We start from the raw sequence: 19,235 nt of genomic DNA on the forward strand, positions 1-19,235 counted from the left end.
TGCCTAACCCGAACCCTACTCTTAATCATAGCATTACATAATTAAAAGTATAATTGTGAGGTTTATCTTGGTCACATCACTGACTAAACAGTATAGTGGAATATATGGAATATAACATAAAAGGTATAATATAAATGTCCTTTGTTCAAAGTATAAATGTTCACACAGATATTTCACCAGCATCTGCAACAAGATGATTCATCAGACCACCAGCACAAATGTCTCCAACCACCATCTTAACCTGGGTGCCAGATCCACATAGGGTATCTTGATCCTTACTTTTGACACTCCAGTTAGCAGGTTCACTCAGTAACTCTGTATTTTTTACACATTTCTAAGAAAGTGTTACTGGAGATCCTGTGTTGAAAGAACATTTTCATTTTTAAATCAGTCTAGTGCTGTTCACCAGGTCTTACAATTCATAGTGCAATGTGTTATCACTTCTTACTCCCAGCCTTCAGAATAAAAAGAGCCACTGTTCCTTTAATTTTTAGAAATTAATATTTATTATCTTTTCACAAGTGTTTAAGCACAGTAAATTGTATTTCTCCAAACCAATCTAAAAATATCTCAAAGTCACGTTCAAGCGCCCTAACCTCTACAACACCATAAATAAAAGATACAAAAATATACTTGCAGAGAGCACAAAGTCAGACACGATCTCACAATAATAAAAAGACTTCTGCCATCGGCTTTTCAGAGAACGAGACATGAGGAGTAAAAGGAGGAGAATCACTCTCTGAACTCTGTAGGACTGGGCCAGCTCATCTGGAGGTGACAGGAGAGAGGTTTGGGCCGGCATGTATCGAGCATTGCCATGGAGCTTGGCTTGGGGCCTTACAGAAAGCCCAACAAATGGAAAAAAAACACCTTCACAACCAAGGCTTCTGCCCAACAGAGAGTGATTATACTGCAAACAAGGCTTGTTGTGAACTAATGTGAAGCTAGATGTTTCTGTGGTGACATTAAAATAGTAAGAGAAGAACAGCAATTTGGTAATTCTGTGGAACACAAAAACTCAATACGTTTACAAAATGTCTATCATAATTGACAAAGTTTCGAATTATTTGAATGGCCCATGTTTTTAGTACAGTCGCATGTGTGTGAAGGAACCACGGACTACATTCAGTTCAGCCTCTTCTGACTCCATATGTGTAGGGCCCTAGGATCACTGTCTACTGCAATCATGCCAGTCTCTTATACACTTATTGAAGAAGAGCTTAAAGGAGGAACAGGGAAGTGATTCTAGTACAACCCTCCATCTTAAGACACTGCATGAATCTGACTTTGAAATGCTATGGGAAAATGCTAGCAGACACAGCTAACATGATGTAGTTGTGTTGTCAGGCTTATGTGGGCACGGAGCAGTACACAGTGGTTTCAAATAGAAGGGTTTCACTATTGTAAACGACACCAACCATTGCGGACCCTGATAGGAAGAGCTGAGGAGAGGTTCCAGTGAGATGGGTGTTGTGAGGATCAGCCTTCGCTAGCATTGAGCCACAGTGGTAAAGATTCCTTGAGTTCTTTAGTGTTTTTAGTTTGTACATTCGGCCATACACACTGTCCACAACTGGTGAAGACATGAAGAGGAGGGATCTGCATTACTTTTTCTTAGCGTTGACGCTTTTGCAAACCCAGTTCATGCCATCCTGTAACAGAGAGAGGGGAGAAACATCTATGTTGCTGTCGGGAGAAAAAATGCAACCAGCTGAAATTCTCACAATCTGATCAAATCAGATACACAATGTTTAGTCCAGTAGCTTATTGTTTATATTTCCTCAATGTCGTCATGAGAACCAGCCATTTAGATAAGAACACAATGATGACTAGAATGCAAGAACAGATAAGAGGTTCTGTCAATTACAAACTTCTCCCATTCAACCACATGGTTGAATGTGCTGTACTGCCGTTTACAAAGGCCATGCAAAAGCCCTCACAAAACACGTATTTCTTCAGGGCAACCAATTGCATTTCAAGGGCTGTGTTGTAAAAGGATTATATATTTTTTTTTAATTGTCAAATATTCTTAGTCATGGCTCGAACTATAGACAAATACTAATGTAGCAGAGGTTCCGCTAGAGAAAAATGTTGCCGGTCAAAATGACCGGTAGAGTTTTCATTTGCCGGACATTTTAATAATAAGCCAGCCAAATATCTATTTCTGCTTCTAAATTAGCCTATTGAAGAAAACTGACGGCATGCGTAGCTTAATAATAACATAATCAGGTAGTTTAGAATGCAACATGTTTATAGTTTACAATGGAAAAAAACATTAATGTCTGATGAACGTCAATAAGTGGCCTTTAATCGCAACCTGCTGTGGCGTTAAATTGAGCGCCGCAACATGGTCATTGCTCTGACTATGTTCAATGAGAGCAGTGATTCTAAAATGATTCGACCCTCTTGTGAATCCGTTGCGTCGTCCTGCCTTTTTGCAGTGCTAACAGAACATTTTACTGTGACTATCAATGACCTTGCACCGGAACTTGTCACTCCATAACGACATTAACGCCCGACATTTCGGCTCTTTCTCTGGTGAAGATGTTCGAACATCTAGGGCTTCAGGTATTCAGTGTTTGGAAAGTTCACGTTCTACATGAACTAGTTCAGTTCATAGTTCATAATTCAAAGTTCACAGCTCCAAAAAAATGACTTGTTCAGTTCGTTTTTTCAATATGCTGCGAGCTATAATTTTTCAAAATCTCTATCTGTCTGCAATACCACTCTCGGCTCCTATACGCAACTTCGGCGCGCTCACGCACAGGCATAGACAGTATAATGAAATGAAGTTCAGAGCAACACTGCAGGTATTACAGGTTCATCCTCGTCAGACGGTTTACCCTCATCAGTTACCTTTGGCCTCTGAAAAAAGCTTTTAAGGCTAGTCTGCTTGGCCATGTTTGATCCTTCTCACATAGGTTCGCTCCTTGTTTGAAACCGACGGTTTGCGCTTTATTCAAAATGCAGCATGCGTGTTGTTTAATAACTTTCTAACGGAAGATTAGCCTGTTCCTTTAAAACATAATAAGGGCAGTGCACGTTTGCTTTATAGGCCTAAATATTAGGATTGTTGTCAAATTCAGATTGTTTTTGCGAGACAGGATTTTTAAGAGATCCGACAATTTGACCGGTGAGCTGTAATATTTTCAATTTTCAATTTTTTACCAGACAACGGAAACGCTGTAATGTAGTGAGAAAAATCTTGAGCTTGACCAATTAGAAGCGGATCACACAGTTAATCTCAAAGATGTGGTTCGTAAAACTCATCCTGGAAACTACCAATGCTTCTTCCAATATTGTCTCGAATGATTTCAGTCATAGAGTATGATTAGTCTGATCTGATGGTAATTTGGAGTCAAGCGTGCAAGTAGGAGTGCTTTGTTGGTAAAAAAAGAAATGGAGAGTATGCATATGCCCTGTAACGACACACACACACACACACACACACACACACACACACACACACACACACACACACACACACACACACACACACACACACACACACACACACACACACACACACACACACACACACACACACACACACACACACACACACACACACACACACACACACACACACACACACACACACACACACACACACACCTGTACTCCCTCTCCAGTGAGGGCAGAGCATGACTGGATCTGCCACACGCGGTCCCGGATGGTGTGCAGGTTTAGGCCCTCTGCAATCTCTGAGGCGGGAGCAGCCGTCAGCAGATCTTGTTTGTTGGCGAAGATGAGAACGGGCACCCCACTCAGCTTCTCCTCATCCAGCAGTTCTGCCAGCTCCTGAAATAAGACACATGCACAGTCATGCATACAATAAGCACCCACCCGCATGCCAGCAACTTCAACCACCTTTGATGATTAACATTTTCATCATATAAATGCTAACGATTATTTTGACCAGGGGTCCCCAACCTTTTTTGCACCACGGACCGGTTTAATGTAGGGAATTTTTTCACGGACCGGCTTCAAGGTGTCATTTTACACCACTTATTAGTCACATCATCCTTCATATTGATGTGAATCAATCGATTGATAGAATGAAGCCCGGTCTGCTCATACACAAAAGCTAACATTAACGTTAGGTGGACCAACACCATTGTATTACGAACGTTAAGTACATGAAAAATACAACTCACCATAACTCTGAATCAGTGCTTGGTCTCCATGTGCCGAAGCAGTTTTGAAGGCTCATTGGCTCGTTAGCTTGTCGCCACATATTAAACAGAGCAGACTTGGTGCTTGAGAATCACCTGTTGCGATAAACCCGTATTTTAAGTATGACTAGTATTGTATGTTAAAAGAAGCTTTCTTTTTTTTTTTGAGGTCGTAGGCTCCTCATCTGGCTCCTTAGTTGGCCTTTTCACCTTTGCAAAGAAGCTCTCCAAAGATGTTTGTTTTATTGCTAATTTTCGCTAGTTTGCAGGGTTTTTTTGAGTGACATATCACGTGAACGAGACAAGCGTCTTGACGTGACAAGAGGCACAGGCGAATGTTACGTCCGGGAAAATCCGGTTGTTTTTCAAAATAAAACGCCTTTCAGACTAATAATTAATACAGCGGGAATTATATAAATAATTTATTCTTTATGTGCGGCCCGGTAACAAATGCCTCACGGACCAGTACCGGGCCGCGGCCCGGTGGTTGGGGACCACTGATTTTGACTAAAAATGACAGATAAGATTCAAGTTTAAGGCAAAATAAACAATGTGAAACAATACAATCCTAATGATGTATGCAGAGAGCCAAGAACTAAGAAGAGTTAAGAGCACATTCTGTAAAATGCCCCAAAAAATAGTAGTATGACATACAAGGCTAAAGCATAAAAGGATTTAATTACCTGTCCAGTTTCTTCAAAACGTTTCCTGTCAGCACTGTCAATTACATAAATCTGCAAGAAAGACGTGGATTTCACATCAGGGTGTCTATTGTGTGTGGGTTAGTAAGAGTGTGTGCATTATATATGATAGTCACTGACCAGTGTATCAGTATTTTCAAAGTAGTTCCTCCAGTATGGTCTGATCTTCCTCTGGCCACCAATGTCCCATACGTTCAACTTGAAGCCTTGGGACTGCACACTCTTTATGTTGAACCCCTTTAGGATGGACAAGCACTGTTACACCTACACTCAACGTCACATTTAAACTGTAAAAAAAAAAAATGACAACGCTAGAACCAAAACATTTCCAGTTTGCATCCAGGTCAGTTAAAGGCCAACTCAGACCCAGAATTAAATGTAAAAATCCTAATCACAAGCAAATGAAAAGCCAGTAGCTTGCTGAACAAGTAAACACAAAGAGGGCTACACATTAGATACCTGTGTTGGCGTAATATGACTGATATCTTCAGATGCCAATTGCTTCAACAGCGTAGTCTTGCCGCCGTTGTCCAGTCCCAGAAGGAGTATTCGCACCTCCTGGTCAGGTGTGCTCTTCAGTTTGCGCAAAATTGACAGCAATCCCTAAAGATGACCATTTTAATTAAAATCTTCACATGTCGATGAGCTCAGAGACTTTTAGTGCCACGGGAGAGTTTCTCATATATCACGCGTTACAGGCCACATATCTTGGAAGAAGTGATAACCTAGCATACCCCTAGCATGATTTACAGAACAGATAGGGTTAAATGCACAATGTTGTCTCTTATAAAAGCTTTTCAGTTTAACATTGGCAAAACATATTTGAAATAGCACTGTTTTTCTCTAACAATGTCTGGCCTACCTTGCTAAGTAGCTTGGTAAGCATTAGCAGATAACGCTAACAGTAACTAGCTAATCTCATCCAGGGAATGAGCTCCATCCCAGCACCCAACAACAAACCCGCTATCAGGCCAGCTGGTGGGTTTTCTTGTAAGGAAGAATTATCGTCAAAAACTCTAGGTCCAAATACTCTATTATTACAGCGAGTAAGAAGCGTTTCTTTCGAATTTAAGAAAACGCAATTTATTGTGGAACAATAAAATACGATGCCAGGTTTGACTTACCATCTTGTTTCCTTAGCTCTCCAAGACGCTACCGAGGGTTACTAAGGATGATGACGTAGTACACAAAACGTCCACCTCACTGGGGGCGTTATCCGTGAGAGGTAAATGCAGCGGAATTAAAAATGGCATGCAACATACTGAGCTTTTTATTAATATAATTGCCATCTATACAACGGATACTGATATGAACATGATTATTAAACACACTTTCTTGTAGAGGGACTAGTGCTTACAAGATACACGGTAGTTAGCTGTTGGCTAGTCAAAGAGGGAGGGCCTCTCTCGCATGCGGAAATGCTTTACATGGACAAGCAAATTAGCTTAGCGCCTTCAAATGGTGTAACTTGCATTATTTTTGATAATAAAATAACAAAGTTTATATCAGGATTGTGACTGATTCATTGTAACGTTAGAGCTACAAATGTATCAATTTCACGAGGAGGGAGCTGCCCCCCAAAAATGATTGGAGGACACAGGTGCCACGTGCACTAAATGCACTTTGACCAAATCTTGACTCCTAGCTAAAACCTCATAATTGTTTTTTAACGTCTATACTTGCACTTGCACACTTCACTGACCTCACTTTTTTTTTATCGATACAGTAAGTGGCTTTTCTTGAATATTTGCATTTGCAGGCTAGAGGCTAAATGAAAACAGATTCGTAGCAGCATGTTGCATGATGCAAGCTGTTGACCAATTTTTAAGCAATAGCCTACTTCGTCGAAATTAAAGTTAAATGTAAAATGTCGAAATGTGATGATTTGTTGTAGAATAGATCTCAGTTATGTTGTGGCTGCGTATATGCAATGCAATTTAACGACCGTACGTTATGCATAATGGAACATTTGATCGGCTAAGTTAGGCTATAACCTTGTATGAACTGGAAAGTTTGCCTGTTCCCAATGCAATGAGCCTCATTTACATGCGTCTCTTAACGTGAATTCATTATAAAATTGTTGAAAACTAGACAGGGAAATAAGTAATTTTATAGTTGTCTTGGATGGACTGCATTGCTTAAACTCAGAACACCCCAAATACAGGTTGAAGAACATTCTTGTGTTCATTCACCAGGCAGCCTTGACCAATTCAGACTGGTCTGCTCCAGCTGTGTTGCTCATTCGTTATGAGTGTCGGTTTTGAGGGAGAGGAGGATACATGACTGGACATTAGACGGTCACAGGTGGCATGCATCATATCAAAACACATGTTGCCAGATTATGATGACTGCACAAACCTGGAGATCGTAAAGTGTGTGTGTAGGCTAGTTGTACGAAGAGTCATGCTGACAGCTGGACATTCTGAGCTGTTTAAATTTAATTGCAAGATTACCAGGTCACCGAATGTTGATCTTTGGCTGAATTTGACTGGAATTGTCCCACGTACTTGAAGGTTAAAGATGGAAGTAGCTTAAATGCTTTAGATGTTGATCGTACATGTCCTAGTGGCTAGCTGATAATTAATGAATCAGGAGCTGGCTCACTATCTGGAGCAGCAGATTGCATCCAAATATAAAGCTCCATACAGCTGGTTGGCCTATGAAAGGCAGATGAGGAAATCAATGTCCTGATTTTCAAATGATTTATTTTCACTTCATTTAACTGTAATGTAGGTGCTGTGCTGTAGGCCTAACAAGAAAAGGACAACATGGCCCTGAGCGGCTTTGACATAGACGCCCCGCGATGGGATCAGTCCACCTTCATGGGACGAGTCAAGCATTTCTTCAACATCACTGACAGCAGGACAGCATTGCTGCCCGACTCCAGGCTGGATGAGGCCAAGGTGCTCGTGGAGAGCTGCAGGTACACTCCTATGTCCACCAAAAACCAGATGTGTGCCAGATAAACTTAATGTAAACTGACACACACACAGGCCCCCATCACACATATGTACACAGACCCAGATGAAAGAGTGTTGTTAATTACTAAGCATACAGTATACATTTAAAACAAATGCCTAAATGCATACCCATTTATAATACCACCTACTTCTATACCGTCTTAAATAAAAAAAAAAAAAACATGTAGACACTTGCATATACTTGAATTCACATTTGTATTATAATGAACCGTTTTGGATGGAGAAGTTAGACATGAGCAATGTCTTTTTTTCTTTTGCAAGAAAGAATAAAGCACTTTCAGAGTGATCAATCACTATTGACATTGGTTACTGCATTTATGAGTCATTTCTCTCTCTAGCAGTCAATAAGCTTAAGGTCAGTATTGTATTTTCAGACCTGCTGGGGTAAGAGTATTGGAGAAGTGATGAATTTGGATGGGATTGACGTGTGTGTGTGTGTGTGTGTGTGTGTGTGTGTGTGTGTGTGTGTGTGTGTGTGTGTGTGTGTGTGTGTGTGTGTGTGTGTGTGTGTGTGTGTGTGTGTGTGTGTGTGTTGTGTTTGTTTGTGTTTGTGTTTGTGTTTGTGTTTGTTTGTTTGTTTGTTTGTTTGTTTTGGCACCAGAGCTGGGTCCATTCCCCCCGGGACGACAGAAGAACAGCTGTTTTATGCCAAGAAGCTTTATGACTCTGCCTTCCATCCAGACACGGGTGATAGAATGAACCTGATTGGTCGGATGTCTTTCCAGGTGCCTGGAGGCATGGCTATTACAGGAGCCATGTTGCAGTTCTACAGGTAAACACTCAACCAACCAACCAACCAAACAAACTCTTCAACAACACTCTTAACTCTCCACCCCTCTCCTTGCTTTACTACCTATGTCCTTGTCCGTCAACTCTTCCTGTGTCTCTCTAACTTAATATTGCAAGTGGTGTCACTCCACTATATCAGAGGTAGATAGGTTGCAGCTGTGAACCTGTTGAGCCCAAACAGTTGACAAGGTCAGAGGTGGAATGACATTGCATTGCCCGGTTGGTTTTGACCAAATATATCTGGTCAGGAATGAGGTCAGGACAGACAGGATTTAGCAGGCTCAACCCAGAGGCACAGCTGGACCGGCTGGACAAAGAGCAGGTGTGTCACACGGTCACCCTGCAGCAGTGTTGGTGCTCAGCTGGGTCTCTGGTCCTTCCCAGCGTGAACGAAGTGAACTACAGCACACATCTAGCCATCTTGAAAGAAGTGAACTACAGCACACGTCTAGCCATCGTGAAAGAAGTGAACCGCAGCACACGTCTAGCCATCGTGAACGAAGTGAACTACAGCACACATCTAGCCATCTTGAAAGAAGTGAACTACAGCACACATCTAGCCTTCGTGAAAGAAGTGAACTACAGCACACATCTAGCCATCTTGAAAGAAGTGAACTACAGCACACGTCTAGCCATCGTGAAAGAAGTGAACTACAGCACACGTCTAGCCATCGTGAAAGAAGTGAACCGCAGCACACGTCTAGCCATCGTGAAAGAAGTGAACTACAGCACACGTCTAGCCATCGTGAAAGAAGTGAACCGCAGCACACGTCTAGCCATCGTGAAAGAAGTGAACCGCAGCACACATCTAGCCATTGTGAAAGAAGTGAACTACAGCACACGTCTAGCCATCGTGAAAGAAGTGAACCGCAGCACACGTCTAGCCATCGTGAAAGAAGTGAACTACAGCACACGTCTAGCCATCGTGAAAGAAGTGAACTACAGCACACGTCTAGCCATCGTGAAAGAAGTGAACTACAGCACACGTCTAGCCATCGTGAAAGAAGTGAACCGCAGCACACATCTCCCGGCGTGCTTCCACACCTCTGTGGCTTTTCCACTGCGACGTGTTGCCACCTGTACCGCTCTCACGCCCCCCCCCCCCCCACTTCTAAATAAAGAAGTATAAATTGAGTGTTTATGCCTAACATTAGATTTCCAATCCATAAATGGAGGCGGAGCAGTAAACAATTAATGCTTTCTGTGTAATAATAGCGCCAGGCTTTTTAGAATGTCCCTGTGCTTAACTACAGGGTAAGGCATTAGGGAAAATACAGTAGTCCAAGATAAATCAAAACAACTTCAGATGAACGTGACCACTTCTCTCCTCTCACTCCCCCCTCCCCCCCTTCCAGGTCTGTCCCAGCGGTAGTGTTCTGGCAGTGGGTGAACCAGTCCTTCAACGCCTTGGCGAACTACACCAACCGCAACGGCGCGTCTCCAATCACATCAACGTAAGCTCCTGTGACGAGCATTTCTCTCAAATCCAGTTTATTGTCACTTTGTACTTTGTACTTTGTTCCCTTGAGGTGGGTGACCTCTTTATGGGTTTGTTTTATTTCTGTTAATATTGTATTCCTTTGTGTATCCCAATCTCTCTGTCTTTCCACCCATTACAGACAGATTGGAGTTGCATATTTCACAGCCACCAGCACAGCTTTGATCACTGCAGTGGGACTCAACCTTTACACTAAGGTACAGAACATTCCACTGCTCACCTGATGTGTGTTAAGTGTCTCCTAATGTAACACAAATCTAATCAGCTGTCTAGAGAAACACCTCAGGGTATCTATCTAAAACCCTTAAGCTAATTCCTTTCCTGAATGAATTGGTGATTGTTGAGTGACTGTAAACTCGAGTGTTTATGGATTGCTAAGCTAATGGAAATTATCCTACCATATACCAAGGCTATCGAAGACTATGAATAAGCAGCATCGTGTGTGACGTATGGTTTTTAAGTGATTGCCCCTGGCTCTCACTCCTGAATGTGTTTTGTAGAAAGCACCCCCCCTGGTGGCGCGCTGGGTGCCCTTTGCTGCTGTGGCCTCAGCTAACTGTGTGAACATCCCCATGATGAGACAACAGTAAGACTATTCCCCCCCCTTCTCTCGCTTTTTCCATCATGCATCTCTCTCTCTCTCTTTCTGTTTTTGTTTTCTCCATCTTATTCCCCCCTGAGAGTCATGCTGTCATTCCTCTGTCCTCCCCTCACAGGGAGATCCTCAATGGCATTGCTGTCACTGATGAGAATGGAAACAAGCTGGGACATTCAAGGGTCAGTGTTGCTACGCTAATCCAGTCACATAGCATCTGATTATGGCACACATAGCATTGGATCTCTGGGTCTGGTGACATGCAAAGCTTTTTTTATGGAAAATATTTCTCTCTGTCTCTCCATTTATCTCCCTCTCTCTCTCTCCCTCCCTCCCTCTCTCTCTCTTTCCATTTCCTTCCCTCAGAAAGCGGCAGCGAAGGGAATCACACAAGTGGTGATCTCTCGTGTCACCATGGCAGCACCAGGCATGAGTGAGTATTCCCACAGTCAGCCCAGGACATGGCAGAGGCCCTTCCTCTAACCTTCATTCAGTACAGCAGCTGGGAAACAAACCAACCTCTTTCAGTCCTTATTCTGTATACTTTCTCCCCTGTAATGATTAATGGTGTTGCCTGTGTTGTGCTCTTCCACTGAAATCAGATGGTGCTTAATCAATACAGTGGCAATAATATTTGAAATTGGTGTCTGTTGTTTAGAATGAAATTACTGCTGAAATATGCATGGCATCCTTATGGAAATTACTTTAGCATTTACACATTCCACAGCCATCTGAAGTCTGATTGTGTCTTTTAATGATCATATTCTCTCTCCCCCCTTCCTCTCTCTCTCTCTCTCTCTCTCTCTCTCTCTCTCCAGTCATCCTGCCCATTATCATGCAGAGGCTGGAGAAGTACAGGTTCATGCAGGTGGGTTTGGGAGTGTGAAGCCTCTCATTTGAAGGTCGTCTCTGGCACTGACAGCAGCCACAGCACACCCCCAGGGCCCATAATCAGCTTTTACTGTCTGGGTCTGCTGGGCTTTGCTGGGCTGGGCTGGGCTGGGCTGGGCTGGGCTGTGCTGTGCTGTGCTGGGATTTTGGAGTCAGCAAATGCCTTCTGTCTTTTTTTATTTCTTCCCGTAGACCTTTTGTGCTACACTGATTTAGTTTTATAGCCTGGCCATTACCAGCCTGTGACTCCATTTCTTTACGTCAGTCAGTTTGGCCTAACCCCGTGCATTTTCGTTTCCGAGATGGGCGGTTGCTTAGCTTGAGGTTTAAAATCATTGGAGTTCCCTTAACCAATCAGCAACGTTTGGTAAGCATTCGGTAGATTAAACTCTTCCCAAAGCCAGTTGGGAGAAGAGCTACGACGTCCTTTCCAATCATAAAACTTACAAGACAATACTCTTGTTTTCCTTTTAATTTTCTGATGTTCTCGAGAGTTGAGACAACTTTCCCGATAGCTTTTCGTGTCTCTTCCTCCAAGGCGAGTTTTGCGTCACAGCTCTGAACTGTTCGCTGATTGGTGCGGTTGGATTGTGAAGCCTGGAAACGATGTTCAACGGGGTTGGGCCAGACTGAGTATGAGCTTGAAATCAATTCAGGCGGAAATACGTAGGCTGGTGTCACCAGGCTATTAGTTTTAACCTGTCTGCCTGGAATGTATATAAAGAATGATGATGCATGAGATATTTTCAATATTGAGAATGAATGTGGGGTGAGTCTTTTTAATTATGTTATAAATAAAGTATAAATGTCTGCTTCATTAGTCTCTCTCTCTCTCTCTCTTTGTCTATCAACAGAAAATCACCTTCCTCCATTGCCCACTGCAAGTCATGATGGTCGGAATGTTGTGAGTGCAGTCATCTTAACTTACTGATAGAAAAGTGATATGTGAAAAGTGTACCATGCGTAGATCAAGCTTGTGTCTGCAGCATCTGACCTAAACAGCCTTATGAAAGCAAAAGCTTGTTGCACATTAAGAATAATGTTAACCTGACTTCCTTCTGCTCCACAGCCTTGTATTTATGGTTCCCGCCGCCTGCTCCCTGTTCCCTCAGCAATGGTAAATGTCACCAAGCAGCTTTCCAAAACATCCTCTTTATTGAGTCCTATCTGTTATAGTCCATGTTTGTGATTGTCCAGTTATGTGCATTATTCATTAGCCTGCGTATATCAGTCCTTACATATCAGACTGTAGCTATCATGTAATAATCAGTTACAGGGAATGTTATACACCTACCGCTTTGGTAGCTGCTCGCTATGTGTTTCTGTTTATTTGTTTGTTACACTCATTTGCATCATCGTGTGCTTTATGAAAGCTCAGTGTTCACAACTTTAACTTTGTGTGTGTGTGTGTGTGTGTGTGTGTGTGTGTGTGTGTGTGTGTGTGTGTGTGTGTGTGTGTGTGTGTGTGTGTGTGTGTGTGTGTGTGTGTGTGTGTGTGTGTGTGTGTGTGTGTGTTGTGTACAGTTCCATAGCCGTGTCTAAGCTGGAGCCAGAGCTGAGAGAGTCCATCGCCTCAAAGTACGGAGACAAGATCCAGTTTGTGTACTTCAACAAGGGCCTCTGAGCTGCCACCCACTCCCAGGCTCAGTAGGCCCAGAGGCCGAGCTCAGCCCACGCCCACTGAGGCATTCTGGGACTCTGAGGAAGCTGTGTAGCCATAGGCCAATCACAAGCCTTCCAGATAAGAGTTCTGTTAATGGAAGTGGGAGAAAATGACATGGTGCATACACACACACACGCACACACGCACGCACACACACTGCTTTTATTTTTTTAATATTTGATATGGCCGTGGTTTTGTGGGACAAGGGTGTCAAGTTATGGTTTCTGTCACATGAAATCTTAATGTTTGCTCAAAAAACAAGTCCTTATCTCAGTATATTAGTTTTTGTTGTTTGTTTTGTATGTCTCTGTCTTAAGGTGTAAAGAGGTCAACAGCAAAGTGCAGTCTAGGCAAACCTCATAAAATGGATCCCATGTTTGGCCCTTTAGCACCCCCTCTAGTGTTGGTGAGACGTCCCTGCAGGCATCAAAAATGATGGTAAAGTCTACATAGACATGGAAGCTAAACATTTGCCTTTACAATCTCTCAGGTACCAATGCCAAAGCTTTACAGTCAGGTTACGTGGAAATGTTACTGAATGGCTGTGGGCAGACCTGACCAAAACCATTAGTTAGTTTAGTTTGTGTGGCCATGCATGTTTTGCCTTTAAAATTGTGCTATGATGTGCCCTTGTTACAAAATGCCCCCAGGCCTTAAGATATAGTAAATTGAGTCAGAACACATATCTGGAGGGTATTCCCCTACGTGGTCTAGTGACACTTAGGTATTAGTCCACCAGATGTAGTTTAGTGATAAACCTGGCTAACTTAACACTCACTTTGCGTTCACTTACCCAGTTTTGTCACTAAACCACGTACTTGAAGAACCCCTGGGTCCTGACTCAGGAAGTCATTGGACTCCCCTGAGGCAGTGACTGTTTTTTGAAGGCTAAGAGGAAATTTGAAAGCGAAAGGAGGCCTCAAAACGTGCTGTCGAATTTGATTTGGTTACCCTACATACATGTGCATTTGTTTTTACTCGTGAAGTATTATGCATTTAAAGTCCTTATTACAATTTACAGCTTGACCAAATGGTTTGACGTAAGGTCATTCTCACGGGATGTCAAGCTATTTTTTACTGTGACTGGCACTCGGGATACATGGTTTGCAGATGGATATTGTCATGTGGTACATGGAACAGATTATTGCAATTAAATGTGTTTGAGGACTTTATGGAATAAAGAGAAACATAATGGTTTACTAATTGATTTGGGTGATGTGTTTTCTCATTAACGGCACCACGACCATCAGAGCGCAGCGCATTTTTTAAAATTCATCTAATATAACATGTATGTTGCGTTCGTGAGCGCAAAACCTTTAGACATAAAATGGTTCCTCACACAAGCACACACACACACACACACACTTCTGGCAGATATTGGTGAGGAATTCTCATATGGGCAGAAAAAGCAGAAGGGTGTGTCGATTAAACAAACCTGTAGGGGTGGCACTGAGGGCTGCAGGATGGAGGCGGACTCTATGGGTGCAGTGTGTGTGTGTGTGTGTGTGTGTGTGTTTATGTGTGTGTGTGTGCAGAGCTGCTCCATCAAACACTTCACCAGAGAGAGGTTTTTGGCAGAAGATTCAGAAAATAAAATTCCTTCATCCAGAGCTTTTTTATTTGGACAGGAGATTCCAAGTCCGGAAAACTCTCTCTGTGTGTGTATGTTATGGAGTTACTTGAAAGTGGAGGGGAGGAAAGTAAACATCATAGGAAATCCAACGTTCTTACTGACAAATAAATAATTCACCTTTTGCGTTTGTTCTTTTTCTGAATATATATCCTGTGCTTATTGGTTGACTTAATGTTTGTTTTTTAAATGGGTTTTCACATCCTGGACCTGAATCATTTATGATTCCACCACACCGTTCCCCTGGAGTAGACCCTGAAAGATTACTAAGTGGCAGAACGTCACATAAACTCTCCAACTGCCTAAATGATACAGGAAAGATAATTGTATTGTGTGTATATAAATGTACTTCTTGGAAGTTACAAAATAAACATGAAATTTAAAACCAGTGTTGGAAACTGTTGTGTGTGCGTGTATATGTGTGTGTGTGTCTTGCTAAACCTTCCTTCTCTAGATCTATGCTGTGAGAGTTAAGTATTCTCACTGAGAAAACAATCATCTTCATTGTAGACGTGTCACCAGTCATCTCATGGACATTTCCTTCAATTAAATTGTCAGGGTGCTGACTAGAAGTAGGCCACACTGACAGTGAGAGCCTCTCCACTGCCAGGTAAGTCACATGCACTTTTCCTTGGTAAATGTCACGGGACAGAACACACTCATCAGTGAAGAATTCTTTCCCTCTATAAACCCCAACCTGATGCGTCAGAGAGCAAACAGACACCCTGCGAATCAGTACTCAGTGGGTTACTCCATAGGCTGAATTAATGTTTCACCTCAGAAAAACACAGAAGAGATCCATCTTGGACACTGGTTTGCAGTGACAATGACGACTCAAGTGTACTAGACTGGAATCCCATCAGAAACAAATATACTGCTATAGTTTCTACAGCCACAGGGGGGCAGTTTGACACTGAATCACTGTCGGATTCCTTGAGCAAGATCTGTGGCCTAAGCTCCATATTCCTGAAGACACACACATGCACACTCTGACTCACATCTGCTGAGTTGAAGCTGCAGACCTTCTGTCCTTCCTTGTTTACTACCTTTAATAGTTTCAGGCTGGTGAGAGACTTGAGATGAGCGCTGGGTTACACAGGCAGACTGCCATTCAGAGATGCTTCCAGACTCACCTCTGGCCTGCCACACCCTCTCAGCTCGTCCCACAAAAACACAGTCACTTTTCACACACACAGACACACACTCATACACACACGCACGCACACACACACACACACTCAAACAGACACACACACACAAACACTCATACACAGACACACACACACTCAAACAGACACACAGACACACCCACTTACACAAACATACAATCACACACACTCACATGCACACACACACACAAACATGCCCAGCAGATGAACAGTACACTAATAGCAAATACAGAGGGGGAGAGACTGGAATGGTCCAGACTGGAGCAGACAAAGTGAGACAGAGAGACAAAATAAGGGTGTTGTCCTGTTCAGGAAGACAGTCAGACAGAGGGACGGAGGAAGGGTGGTGTCCTTTATTACATTTTTATTTTCATTAATACTGTATGTTTCGTCCATCAAGTGAACGACCACATCGGAAATACACAAAAGCATCAAAGACATGCATAGTCTGGTTTTCATCGCACGGCGGCTCTCTCATATGGTCCAAGCATCAGACCTGTCTCACTAAAGATTCATTTTCAAATAGCAAAACAAGAGAGAATGGTACAAAATGACAGTAAAATCATGTAACAGGTAAAGACAGTTTACAAAACAAAAAGTAAAAAAGAAAAAAAAAAAAAACTTGGCAACAACAAACACTTAAATTATGCCCTTTAGGTATATTCCAATATATTTTGTATAGCATGAGGTTTATGAGACGTGATTTAATTGTTGCTCTTGGTTATTTTGTAGATATGTCTCAAGAGCTCGTTTACAGTAAATGTCGGAAAGGTAGACAGAGAGAGTGAGTCAGAGCGAGAGAGAGAGAGAAAGAGAGAGAGAGAGAGAGAGAGAGTGGAAAAAGCCAGAATGCCTGGGGTTTAAGATGCATTGCCTTTATACATTATGACCTTCTGCAACCTGATTGGTTCTGTTTTCACAACTCAGTGGACCATGATCTTTAAGAAGCACAAATGTGGCCCTAATGATAAGGCTTGAGTCAAACCTCTCATACACTTATTCAAAAATGTCTCACACACACACTCCTGAAACATGAACATATGTATGCAAAGAAACACACAAAAACACACAAACACACACACACACAGACACACAAACACAGGGGACACACAATAGCCGTGCACGCATTCACAGAGGTGAGCAGACAAGTTGATAATGATGATGATGGCAATACTTTTTTTGTGTGTGTTGCTGGTACAATGTCAAGAATGCTTTGGCCAAATAACTGAACATCTGCAAATAGCCCACAGCCTGCTGATATGGGAAGCACTGCACATTCCACACTCACTGCAAGTCTTCCAATCTCTCCTCCTTTCTTTCTCTCTCTCTCTCTCGGCTCATCCTCATTTACACTGCGCTGGGCTGCATCTTGTGACACCCGTGAATGTTAAAAAGCACATCCAGACTTAATGCCTAGCAACCACAGCCCCTTGCTCCTTTGCCTGCTCCTGGTCATGTGACTTAGAGATAGCCAATCAGGGCGCACCGGCAACATTCCCTCTAAGCTGCTGCCAATCAAGTCCAAGAGTTAATGACCTTATGAGAAGCCTCGTAAAATGTGCAACATGCCTCGAAGAGTGAAATGAAACAACAATTCTCGTTAGCTAGGCCAATCACATCCAATCCCTCCAAATGAGGTCACTCTGAGGGGGATCTGCCTGCCATTACAATCAGTGGCCCAACACGTCAATGCGAACAGGGCCGTCACTGTAGCGCTCAGCCACCCTCCTACTCCAAGCTATATACCATCACACACTTCTTGGAAACAGTTTGTCATCTGGACAAATACAACAGGAATTCATTAAGCAAGATTGAAAACAGAAGCACAAGAGATAGATCAAACCCAAGGAAGAGAGGAATGAAGGAAGATTAAAAAAAAGAAGAATTTTAAACTTTCAATGAGGAGTCAATCCTCACAGATATATGCTCTATGATTGCAGCAAGAAGTGCATCTCTAGCTTTAACCAGTATTAAAGAACACAGAATCATAATTAAGCAGACATATAACACATGGTATATGGATACTGATGCTTCTGTACAGGGGTAAGAGTGAGCTGTAGGCACGTGGGGGGGGGGGGGGGGGGGGGGGGGGGGGTTGGGGTTGGGGCTCTATGAGATGGGTGGAAGGAAGAGGGTACTACTATTCATAAGCTACATGCTATGCTAATAAGTTATATTTGTTTATTATATGGCAGTGTTAATACGTGAAGATCATGACTGGACACCTTCCTCTGGTCTCTTTCATTGAATCTGACTCCCCTTCTGGCAGTGTTTAAGTTAGTGGACTGACTTCTCATCCAGGAAGGACAATACAGAAGAACAGGAAGAGAAGACCTGCCCCAAGTTTGTCAAATTAAAAGCCCATAGAGCCTTAACCCCGTAGAACCCCATCTCACACTTCCTCCTTGTCTCTCACTTTAATTTAGATGCATGTGAAGTGGCATAAACTTTGGTGGCTAATCTCCATCTGCTGTGCAGTTGTGCATGGTGTGTCTTTATACATCTGTGAACAATCGGATTCCAACTTCACCATAACAATCAAGGCATGGTTCAAGGAAACAACACTAATGACAGTCCGTGATATCTTTTCCAGGCTGCCTGAAACTTGAGACCAACATATTAGAGTGACTCTTGGGAGTGCTTTTCGTCTCTAGTCATCTGCAATAAGACACCCATTCATTCTTTGGAGTAAAGTATCAGAATTAAGTGCTTTGTTTGTTTGGTTTTTTTAGGCGGGAGGGTAAAAGTGCTTTGCCAAAACAGATTGTCCCTCACATATGGGGAGTGTTTCCTAAAACCAGCCTTCATGGGCAAACGAACAACAGGGGCATCACATGACCAATCTGTATGCTATTGTCAGCTACTCTATATAGTAATGAAAATTCTACGATCTACTCTACCCTCTGAGCACTTGATTTGCGTTATACTGTAGTTTAAAACCTTGTCATGTTGAGTGCTTTACTCCCTCTCCCCTAATGAATTTGGAAAACCTTATTGTTGTTATCATTATTACTATTATACTCAGGCAGATGCCATGGGCAGGAGTGGGTCACGGGGTCTTAGGGGTCCTCAACGTCCAAAAACTCCTTCTTAGGGGGAGCAGAGCCACGGTACCAGGCGCAAGAACCATCCCCTCTCTTGAT

General features: G+C 42.7%; 3 protein-coding genes across 4 annotated transcripts in view; 1 reads left to right on the forward strand and 2 right to left on the reverse strand.

Moving 5' to 3' along the window:
* Positions 1–492: 492 nt before the first annotated feature.
* Positions 493–6,025, reverse strand: arl3b (ADP ribosylation factor like GTPase 3b). The gene is made up of 6 exons (XM_080834911.1): positions 6,001–6,025; positions 5,336–5,479; positions 4,997–5,113; positions 4,859–4,909; positions 3,616–3,801; positions 493–1,652 (listed from the first exon to the last, which is right to left on the reverse strand). The coding sequence occupies exons 1-6, from the start codon at positions 6,001–6,003 to the stop codon at positions 1,605–1,607; spliced, it is 549 nt and encodes a 182-aa protein (XP_080691037.1). The 5' UTR covers positions 6,004–6,025; the 3' UTR covers positions 493–1,604.
* Positions 6,026–6,061: 36 nt separating this feature from the next.
* Positions 6,062–14,690, forward strand: sfxn2 (sideroflexin 2). Of its 2 annotated transcripts, none has more exons than XM_080834910.1 (12): positions 6,062–6,101; positions 7,610–7,799; positions 8,459–8,629; positions 10,002–10,100; positions 10,266–10,341; positions 10,645–10,730; positions 10,861–10,921; positions 11,106–11,172; positions 11,558–11,607; positions 12,485–12,534; positions 12,700–12,747; positions 13,155–14,690. In XM_080834910.1, exons 2-12 carry the CDS (start codon positions 7,645–7,647, stop codon positions 13,252–13,254), a joined length of 963 nt encoding a protein of 320 aa, XP_080691036.1. In that variant the 5' UTR covers positions 6,062–6,101; positions 7,610–7,644; the 3' UTR covers positions 13,255–14,690. The 2 variants fall into 2 exon arrangements, with proteins under 2 accessions (XP_080691036.1, XP_080691035.1); XM_080834909.1 differs by lacking the exon at positions 6,062–6,101 and adding an exon at positions 6,510–6,601.
* Positions 14,691–16,430: 1,740 nt separating this feature from the next.
* timp2a (TIMP metallopeptidase inhibitor 2a) overlaps positions 16,431–19,235 on the reverse strand; it is a 17,446-nt gene continuing 14,641 nt past the window's right edge. The window contains exon 5 of the mRNA XM_080834372.1: positions 16,431–19,235. This exon is cut by the window's right edge and continues 114 nt beyond it. Coding sequence (XP_080690498.1) covers positions 19,152–19,235 — 84 coding nt within the window. The 3' untranslated portion in view covers positions 16,431–19,151.

Source organism: Sprattus sprattus (assembly GCF_963457725.1).
Source record: "Sprattus sprattus genome assembly, chromosome: 3".
Lineage (NCBI taxonomy): Eukaryota > Metazoa > Chordata > Actinopteri > Clupeiformes > Clupeidae > Sprattus > Sprattus sprattus.